Source organism: Protobothrops mucrosquamatus, unplaced genomic scaffold (assembly GCF_001527695.2).
Source record: "Protobothrops mucrosquamatus isolate PMUCROS unplaced genomic scaffold, P.Mucros_1.0 scaffold416, whole genome shotgun sequence".
NCBI classification, from domain to species: Eukaryota; Metazoa; Chordata; class Lepidosauria; order Squamata; family Viperidae; genus Protobothrops; species Protobothrops mucrosquamatus.
In genome coordinates this window covers 469,987-481,007 of record NW_015386745.1, presented here as the reverse complement: position 1 = coordinate 481,007, position 11,021 = coordinate 469,987, and the positions used below count along the sequence as shown (strand labels likewise).

The following is an 11,021-nucleotide window of genomic DNA, read 5'->3' as shown; positions in this document are numbered from 1 at the left end:
CGCAGTTTTATTAATTAAATTAATAAATCAACCTGGTTAATTAACTTGTGAGCTTTAAAATGGCTTTGACTCTTTAATAGAGAATAAGATTGTCAGATATAATAAAACACGATAACAATATATTACTATCACCATCAAGTTAGTAGGCTTCTTCAGCCTAGTTATTTCAGGTCACATATGGGAAGGGACATAGGTGGACCCTTGACTGGGCAGTCACTGATTAATCAGTATGGAATGCTGATTTTACTTTTCTCTGAAGAATCAGGACCTTCAAGTATATCAAAATATAGTTTGTATTCCAGCTTGAATATCTGATTGTTGCTATTTTGAAGAGATCTCTCATGGGCAGAATTTAAGCAAAATTAAATAAGCCTATCATATAAGCATGCATCAGCTTGCATTGCAATGAAGCTTTGTTTGGCAAATAAATAGTAATCATTTGCCAAACAGAATAAATCCTGGATTTAATGTGTTAATAGGGAAAAGGTCAGGTTGGTTTAAAGCAGAATGTGCAAAGAATCTAAATGTGATTTTAGGATGTGTATTTTACTTAAAATACCAAATGGGCTGCATGCAAAAACAGATACATTTTGTCCACTGCGTCCAAAATCTGCTAAGTCAAAGTCTTAGTTAAAGCAAAGTTATCAAAACTTTACTGTAGAAACTGTTGTTGTTGGGTTTTTTTGGTTATAAGAAAACCTAACTAAACCTCTGTAGACTAATGCCCTTTGGTTTATTATGAAAAATTGTAATTCCCTTTTTAAATAACAATTTGCACAGCTAGGAGTAATTAAATATGTACATAGGATATATCTTCCCTCTCACTAGGACTCTTTTTGAAATAGTTCTGTAGATGTAGGCAGAAGAATTATGTCACAACTAATAATACTCTTCTATAATTAGTATCTAAAGTATTTAACTCTCCTGTGAGTTATTCTTGATGGCTGATGATTTCAGGGATGTGTTAATCTTGTTTTCTTAGAAATGATATGAAAGTAGCTTACCTTCTTTATTTCCATTATATTTTTTCCAATTCTCAGTGTAGCTTACAATAATTCCCATTCTGTACATAGCCATCCAAGTACCAACCAGGTCCATTATTTCAGAATCAGACAAAGCCAGATGCTGCCACACGTTCAGCATTTCTTAGCTGTCTGTGCTGAGCTGAAGAACCAATGGTACATGGAGTTACTGTTTGCTAAAAAGTTTTGGGGGGAATACTATGATTCAGAGAATACTATCGCTGAATCCGAGGATCTGTTTCTACAAAACCACATTTTCAAGAAGAGTTGTAAGGTTGATTATAAAAAATATAGACATAAAAACTTTTATAGTACCTTTAATTGGAGATGTACAAAATTTTTCAAGCTGAGGAACATACTTCATGTTTTTATTGGTTCACATTCCAAAAAGTCGATACCAATATTTGATTTAATCCGATATCATTGCATAAGCTGCAGTCCACAAACATTTATGTCTTTTAATTAAAATTGTTAATATGAAAAGGTGCTACCAGATTTTTGGTTTTGGCCTATCATAGATTCACCTGGCTCTCCTCCATTTGTATGTATACATATACACATATGTATACACACACACACACACACACACACATGCAAAATAACATTCAATTTCATAGGCATCTTACAAGGAGTCTTCTTTGCAGCCAAGATTTTGGGGGAGGCTTCAGCTTGTGTATCTCTTTAAAATAATAACATTTTGTAATGTTACCTAGCAATATAAAAATATTCATATTGTATCTGTGCTTGTATGTATTTGTCCAAAATCAAATTTCTTATTCTTTCTATTACTTTCTATTATTTTTTTGTTTGTGACTACCACAGTATTTTTAAGTTTCACCTAAGAATAGATGGGTTGGAAGTGTTGGATAGTTTTCCCCCTCCCCCAACAATGGAGGAATCAACATTTTTATTAGCATGTTCCTTTTTCTGCCCCAGCAGTCCTTGGGGAAGATTCTAGGTTCAAAATAAAGCTACATCAGCAACTCATTAGACCTAATTGGAATGTTTGCAGAATATTCTCTGTAACTAACAGCAAACCTGAGTTGAACATTAATCACTTGTTTCCTTCCTTCTCCACATTTTAGCATTATCCTCTCTTCTGTCAGATGAATAATTGTGCAACTCAAAAGTCTGAACATACAAAATCTTAAGGAAGGTGTCATTTATTATTAAGACATAGTTTATTGACTGTTTGATGACAAACTTAATGTACTTTCCTTTTCCTGGCAATCATCACTTCAGAAATCATGTGTGGAAATTCCCTAAATCTGCTGTGGCCTTTTCATAAAAATTAAGTTTTTCATGTCTTTGCTTTTTGAAGACTGAAATGCTGTTGGTTTTTCAGCTTGTCCTATCCAGAAAGTTAGTTCAATCTAGTTGAATCTCAGAACTCCACTTCAAATACTGGAGGATTTTTGTGAAGATTTATAAATTGGTGCTTCAGAAAGGGATTTAGTAAAATGCAACTGGTTAGTTTTCTTTTTCTCCTGTCCTAGAGGTGACATTAAGATTGAATAATTTAATTGAAAACTTTAGTGTGAAGAATGGTAAAGCTATCAGAATAATACATGCTTTGAACAAAGTGCAAAATTAAAGAATAACAATAAATTGCCTGTATTCCAGTTAATCAAAACAAGCTTATTCGGACCTGTAAATATACAAGCATGTAGAAAGTTTCTGATTTTCTTCAATGTAGATTATGTGTACACAACAAGGTAGTACCTGAAATTTGGAACAATCACCATCAGTTTCACCATGTTATTTTCCCCACCCATGCAAGAGGACAGCTATCACACTGTAGTAGGATTTAACCATAGGGCAAATATTTTAAAGTTGGGTCTTGTTAGTGCTTCGATGAGCGATTACCACGAAATCCAAGGACTGCAAACTAGTCTAGGAAATAAAATGAGCATCCTAGAAGAAAAAAATAAGAAAGAACTTCAGTAATTTGCCAAATAACCTCTCCATAGAGATGTCCGCATGGCCACAAGAAGTTGGAATTTACTAGTGTGTCTTCAACTCTACCTGAATTTAAATGTACAGATAGTCCTCAACTTATGACCATAATATAGCCCCAGATTTCTGCCACTAAGCGAGACAATTGTTAAGTGAATTTTGCCCCATTTTTTTTGACCTTTCTTGCCATAGTTGTTAAGTGAATCATTGCAATTGTTAAGTTAGTAACACGGTTGTTAAGCTAATTTGGCTTCCCCGTTGACTTCGGTTGTCAGAAGGTCACAAAAGGTGATAAACATGACTCCAGGACACTGCGATCATCACAAATAAGAGTCAGTTGCCAAGCGTCTGAATTTTGTTAGATGACCATGAGGATGCTGCAATAGTCATAAGTTTGAAAAACGGTCATAAGTCACTTTTACAAGTGCTGCTGTAACTTTGAACGGTCACTAATTGCACTGTTGTAAGCCGAGGACTATCTGTACAAAGGTTCCTTTTGTAATGTGACCACTACATAGAGGGAAAACAAACATTTTCCCCTACCTCTTCTGTATGGAACAATTAAAATCTGCCACCCATTAGTTCTTCTTGCAGGTCTTCAGATCTGGTAGGACACCTACCATTGGGGGGGGGGGTTGTTTTTCTCCTAAAAATCTCATTAGCACAATACTTTGTTGATTTTCATTTTTTTCCCTACCTGATCTATATTTTGGTAGCACTTATCAGGTTCCTTCCATCCCACTGGATAAATTCGGACAGAAGGAAGCTTGTAGTCACCAAGGATAGTCTCCTTGCCCAATTTTCTTAAGCTATTCCCATTAAGATGTCTGGTTTGTAGGCTAATGTGGTCTTTTTCCACCCTACAGTTCTCCCAGCTACCAGCTTCATTCTCTCTTTCTTCTTGTTATGGGATGGAGGAAAGCATACTCTGTTTGCATTTTGTTTGTATGTGTTTACATGCACAGTTTGGGGAAGAGAGTTTTTCTTAACGTTGCCATGTTACCTTTGGTTAAACCGATATCTTTTGCTTTAAGGGAACAGATTCTTGGTAGCATCTGCAGCATCTGATTATCTTTTGTGAGAAACAAAATGCTAGATTAAGGTGACCTTGGCAAGTCTTATGTTGTTAGATAAGTACTTTGGCCCAATTATTTGTTCATCAGTTTTCTTTCTAAGAGAGGGAGATACATTTGTGTTGGGAGGTCAAATAAAGAAGTATAGGATTTAGTGTTCAATCTTTTTTTCTTTTTCTGAAAAAAAAATACTCATATTTTGTTACTGAGCTTCTGCCCTTCTCTCCTTCCCAGCAGCTGTTTTGTAGTGCCATGAGAACTTTAACGTTTCTTTAATATGCCATATACCAAATGCCAAAAATGAATAAATGTCCTTATGTCTTAATAAGTGGATCAAGTATGAAGCAATCTAGGTTAATGTGACAAAGCACTTAAAGAGTACTTTTCCAATACTATAGTATTTTTTTATATAATTGTCAAATTCCAGGTCCTTATGTTACCTTTGACTGGATTTTCCCTGAGAATAAGAATGATAAAAGTGATTTCCTAAGTAGGTCTTAATGGCATTAAGTTGCGTTCAGTGACATCTATTTTAAGGAAGAAATCATCTGCCTAGATAATTTGTGAACATCTCTGTAGGGGAGGCATCTTTAGCTTCACTTAGTAAGTGTTGTGATAAACAATCACAGGGACATTTTATTTATATAGTTTAGAATGGGCAATCAACTTGGACAGTGTTGACTACTTAATGCTATCACTCTGCCTTGTGGATTTTAGAATAAACCTGCCTGTAACAATTGCTCATAACTTAGAGACACAATTAGTTGCTACCATGGAACATAATAATATGTGCTTGTAGGTGGATGCTAACTTCATAGATCAGGGGTAGGCAACCTTGGCTCTTTTATGACCCGTGGACTTCAACTCCCAGAATTCCTGAGCCAGCATGGGAGTTGAAGTCCACGAGTCATAAAAGAGCCAAGGTTGCCTACTCCTGTCATAGATAATCCAGTTCTTGTGAGATTGTCAAATTGTGTGACTGACACTGAATTTATACATGAAAAAACAGTGTAGATAGATAAATAGTTAGACAGAGGTAGAGATAGGTATACAAAATAAGAATATCAGCCATGGCATTTAATAAAATAAAACAGATAATATATCCTATAGTAATGAAATAATATGTGAATAAAAGTAGTGCAGATACAAGTTATACGTCATCAAAGTCAGATTTGACAGTTCCAAACATAAGTCCAGCTGGCCTTCTTGATTTATTCCCAGCTTGGCCTAAATTTGGGGTTCCAATTTCAAGACTAGCTCTGAGAGTACAAAGCGCTAAACATATATTGAGGAAGACTGTAAATTCTATAAAAATTCAATGCCTCTCTTGACCAAAATTATCTTGACTGTTGATTTTTCTAGATTAAGCCTTTATTTGTTTGATTTCTTCCCATGTATTGCCAACAAAGGAAATTAGTTTAAAAACCTTCCTTGGATATCGATGGAAACAAAAAAGAACAAGTAGTGATATAAACATATTTATAGCATAAGTCCCAAAGTCAGTATAACCTACCTCAGTATAAGTCAGTATAACCTACCTCAGCATTTTCATATATATGTTAAAAAGCAAACTGGGCAATATTGAACATGATGTAGAAAGAGGTGAAACCCATAAAAAGTGCAAATATTGAAAGAGAAACTTTGTCCCCTTTCCTATTCGTTATGCTGCAGAAAAAAAATAAGTGAAAATAATTGGTAGCTTAAATAAATATAAAACTATATTCCTGATTTTGTTGATATATATTTATCCAAGAATGTGTATACTGGGAAGGATCAAACCATGTTTCATAATATAGATGGAATGGAAAATGTAATTATAAAGTGTTACCTATTAAGGTATTTTTTTCAGATTTTTATTTATACCATCATAATGTACTAATTATTTTTTTTAAAAAAATAGGATATGCTCACAAAGAAATAAAACAATGGCCGAAGTTCTCATTTGAATAATTATGAATATTGAAATAATGTGCATTTGCAAAGTGCAAAGCAGCTCTAACATTGGCAACTGTTATAAGAAGCAAATGTGTATAACATTTCTATTATTGCCATAGTCTGGTATTGTAAAAAGATGAATTGTGTAGAGCTAAAATCCTGAACTTGCCTGCTGAAAAGTGATTCCTTCTAGAATTGAATTAATATCTCTGTGTGCATACTGATTCCCTAAATGTCTTAAATTGCAAACATAGCTTTCCCCCCAAAAGTTAGGATAGAAACTCAAGTATATGGCTACCATAAACTCTAAAGTGGTCTAATAGATTCATTCACCATTGAATGGGCTGTTAAGATTAGATAATAAAAGTGTGATTACTTTTTAAAGCTTTTCTTTTCTTGATTTTGGTTGGGCAGTAAACTGGCTAAGAAGCGCAAGGATGCCATGGGAAACACCAGACAAGAAATGACCCATATGGTGAATGCCATGGATCGGAGTTATGCTGATCAAAGCACCATCCATGCAGAGGATCCTCTTTCAGTCACCTTTACGGATTGTCATAACTTCAACCCCAGATGTAAGTATGATAGTCCCACTGCCACTGAAGTTAGTATCTTGCCTCTGTTTATATCTGCTGTACATTGCATTTGGTGCCATAAAATATATATTTTATGCAAGGGAATGCTATAGTACAGTTACAAAATGTTTGTCCTTGCAGACCAAAAAAAAAATCAAACACAGAGAAATTTAGAAAACATGTTTATAAAATATAATTTTCTGAGGCTATTCTCTAAAAAAAGCAGTAGAAAGTTTACTCCAAAGCCATAATTTAATACCTTCCCAGTTCTTTGCTTGATAAGTGCTGGGTCCAAAGATGAGAAACATAAAGGGTAGTACTTTAGAGAACTAATGTATATATAAATTCCCACAGCAAATTCCTTTTCAAGATAATATTTTAAGTGATCTCCCAGTGTATTACTGTTGCAGTTTTGTAGCATGTAAATTGCTTCGGAAACAGCAGGCCATGATTACTTTCTATTCTTTTATTAAAAACTCTAGTATTACATCATATTTTCCTGGTATTAATCCACAGAAAATGATAAGATGTTGACTTTTTTTCCTTCAACATTGAACATGCAATATATGGATTGATACAATTGTTCTCTCTGTATAGAAAGAATTGTAGCTCTTTAAAACTTAAATTGCAAAAGTGCATATATTTTTGTAAAAAAAACCACCTTGTATTTTGCAAATGGAATCTCAAAATCTGTAAAATCATGTCTGAGAAAAACGGATTTCCATATAATCGGAGGTTTTTTTTATCATTGTTCTCACATTAACCTACTATGATTGTATGCATATGTGTGTACATATACACAAATAATTTGATACTCAAATTACTTTTTATTTCAACCTTTTGGGATATTGTATTTATATTTAGATCCTTGTCTAATTAGTAACTGTGTGTGTCTGTATGTCTGTGTATGAGTTCCATTAAAGGGTATTGTTTATTCTAATTACACAACAGCACTGCTGCCAATAACTTCAGAACAGAAACTACTATAGGCTAGGATGCAAAGCTGAAGAAACATAAGGGCATTACCAAAAAGAGTATTATGAATTCTTTCAAACAATATTTTACTGCATGCGATGCAGATGTATACGGGGGAGAAGGGGAAGGGTATATAGGAGATCTTTCTTCCCTGAATGTCTGTAAGACATCTTAAAATTTGGCTGCAATTTTAGTTTTCTCACCCTATTTTCTACTCAGGCCCATGTTCCCCGGCAAAAAACCAAGCCAGTTCAATAGATAACTGAGCAATTTGAACAATAGGGAACACAATGCGAAGGTGGTTGTTGAAAAATCCAGGCCAAATCTGGGAATGGGAAGCCACCACCGTCAACTAAGAGTATTTCCCTCATTTCCAATAATGGTTGGAATGAGCAATGAAACCCTATTATGTTGCATAGGACCAATTGCAGGGCCCAAGAGGCCAAATTTTATCGTTGCCTGCCAATTCCCCCAGGAATGTTGGCCAGCCACAGCTTTACTCAAGCCATGCCAAAACTTTGCTCTACTAAGAAAGTTAGACATTTGGAAGCTTAAAACTCTGGCTTGTCTTCCTTGCTGAGCCCAAAGAATTCTGAGAGCAGTAATTGCTTCCTAAGGTTGAATTAGCCTTTGGCAGCTGCTCTGGTAAAGCTATCTAAGCCTTTTCTCCTTAGCTTTCAGGAAGAAAATGCTTAGATTATGACTAAATCCAACCTGTTTAGACAGTTGTATAAATTTATCGCACTGTTTATTTTGTTAAAAAAAAGCAAACATTGTTTTCTACAACGTGGTTTTGTATTTCCTGTTTCACGAATAAGATGAAGAGGCTTTGCTGTGTGTTCCAAAAAGTCTGTGCTTCTTTTCTTCTTTAAAAAAAAAAAAAAACAGTTGGAGGCAATGAATTTTTTTCATAAGCTTTGTTTTCCTGCAGTGCCCAACGATCCACTTGTGCCGACTGCTGTGTTAGGTGAGGACTTAGTCCTTCATCTTCTTTTCTTTCATGACTTTTATGTTTATTGCACGTCCAAGCAGCTAGTTACAGATTTAAAAAAATGGGCCTGGTGCAGGGGTAGGCAACCTTGACTCTTTTATGACTCGTGGACTTCAACTCGCAGCCATGCTGGCTCAGTAATTCTGGGAGTTGAAGTCCACGAGTCATAAAAGAGCCAAGGTTATTATTACCCCTGGCCCGGTGCTTAGCAGAACATATAGGTATATTCAGCTACAGGTAGTTCTTGACTTAGACCACAATTGGGATCAGAATCTCGCTTGTTAAACCAGGTGGTTGTTACAGGAGTCATGCCTGGTTTACGGCCTTCTTTGCTATGGTTTTAAGTGAATCACTGCAGTTGACGGATGAGTCACATGGTCATTAAGAGAATCTGGCTTCCCCCATTGACTCTGTTTCTCAGAGGCTGGCTAGTAAGGCCATAAACGGTGATCACATGACCTCAGGATACTGCAACCATTGCAAATACACGCCAGTTGCCAAGCACCCCAACTTGGATTACACGACCACTGGGGATGCTGTGATGGTCATAAGTGTGATGATCACTTGTCCCTTTTTTCCCCAGTGCCGTTGTAACTTCAAATGGTCACCAAATAATTGGTTGTAAGTCGAGAGCTACCTGTACAGGTTTTATTTCTTCCAACAATACTAATGTAAGCAAGAATTTTTAGGAGCTGAAAGATGGGTATGCCATATGCAGTTCCACTGATAGTGGCGCTAAAATAACTCTAAGGACTCTAGAGAGAAATAACGAGTCTTGGGAATTGTACTTCAGCAATATCTACCACAGCAGGTTAGATGCCCATTGTCTAAAATGTTTACTGAAATTCTGTGGGTAAAAAATAAAAAGGTCAGTTTTGTCCATATTTGTGATTGTCACCCCCTTTGTATTCCACTGCAAAGCTCAGCCTGCCAGTAAGTTGCTCTAGCATGCCAGCTTAGAGCTACCAAGGTTCTTCTCACAGTAAAGGAATATTGTGTAGCCCATCTGGTATGGCTGCTTGATGGCACAACTTATCTTCTGCAGTACATAATCCATTCTGGGGGGGGGGAATGATAACATGGAGCTAATTAGGGATGGTGGTGTAAAGTTATTCTGGACCATCACTGCTCTATAGGCAGGAAAATACTTCAGGAGTTAAAATAATGTTAGATGTGGTGGCATTCTCCTAAAAGTCTCAACCTGTGGCTCATTGTAGATCTTAAACAGCATGGGAGTCAAGATTAAACCCTGTAATTATTATACTAATCTATCATTCATATCTGGCCAAATAAAATGATTATATGGTATATCAACCCCCATCTGAAGCAGGTAATCCAGAAGGATACCACTGGTATCAAGGACATTTTCCAGGCACAGAACAAGCATTCTAGGCAGAATGCCAAGGTATTCCAAGACATTCTGAGTAGCTCCAGGTTCAAATCTGTATATTTTTAGAAAGCTCATGGATATTGTGATGATACATACATACCTTCAACTTAAGTGCAATAGGAGGGACTATGCACTTTAAATAAAGTGGGTATAAATAATAAGAATCATGAATCACTTAGTGTCTTAATACTTTTCTAAGAACAGATCAAGCTGAAAGGTATATCAAAATGGTATACTCACCATGGACACTCTGTTCAAGAATGTCTTAGATGTTTTAAGTACTTCACTTTTATCCTCTGTTTCCTTCTAAAACCTCTAAAACATCCTTCTAAAATCTAACACTGAATAGGCCCATCTGTTTGAAATCTATACTAAGTCTTTTCTTGTAAGATCCATCCAAAGCTTCATGTCAGATCTCCTCTATTTAGCTTCAGCTATTTAATAATTAGTGAATTACAATTTACAACCTTAAGCGATGAATAAAAATTAAACTAGACAATTCAGTATTGTTTCCTGAATACTTTTTATTTACTCTGATAGTAAAGCACTAAACAACTATATTTGATATGACATTAGTAATAGCAGTAGTAAGTAAGGCATTAAATTATATTTGATATTTGACATGACATTATCAGAACCTCCAAGTAGGCAAAAATCATTGTTTTTACATGCAAAGGTTAATCTATTAGAACCTCAAAGAGCAAACCCAGGGCAAAATGGACAGATTGACAGATTCAGCAGACATTCCCATCCCGCTATTAGTTTTTGTTACCTTTTTCACCTTTATTTATGTGAAGCAAGATGCCTTAGCTGGAGGTTGTGGGTGTTTGCACTTGACTTATGTATTAATGAATATATGTAACAACAACAACAACAACAACAACAACAACAACAACAACAACAACAATAATAATAATAATAATAATAATAATAATAATAATAATAATAATAATAATAATAATAATAATAAAGTTGGAAAAGACCTTGGAGGTCATCTAATCCAACCCTGTGCTCAGGCAGGAAACCCTATACCATTTCAGACAAATATGTGGTCTCTAATAGTATATTATTCTTATTGTTTTTCATTAATTAAATATTTTGCAT

General features: G+C 35.3%; 1 protein-coding gene across 1 annotated transcript in view; it reads left to right on the top strand.

The window, feature by feature from the left end:
- The window catches only part of PTPRK (protein tyrosine phosphatase receptor type K), a 74,868-nt gene that overhangs the window by 29,013 nt on the left and 34,834 nt on the right, over positions 1 to 11,021 (top strand). Inside the window, exon 4 of the mRNA XM_029284189.1 lies at positions 6,401 to 6,561. Within this exon, the coding sequence (XP_029140022.1) occupies positions 6,401 to 6,561 (161 nt within the window). The remainder of the gene's footprint in view (positions 1 to 6,400; positions 6,562 to 11,021) is intronic.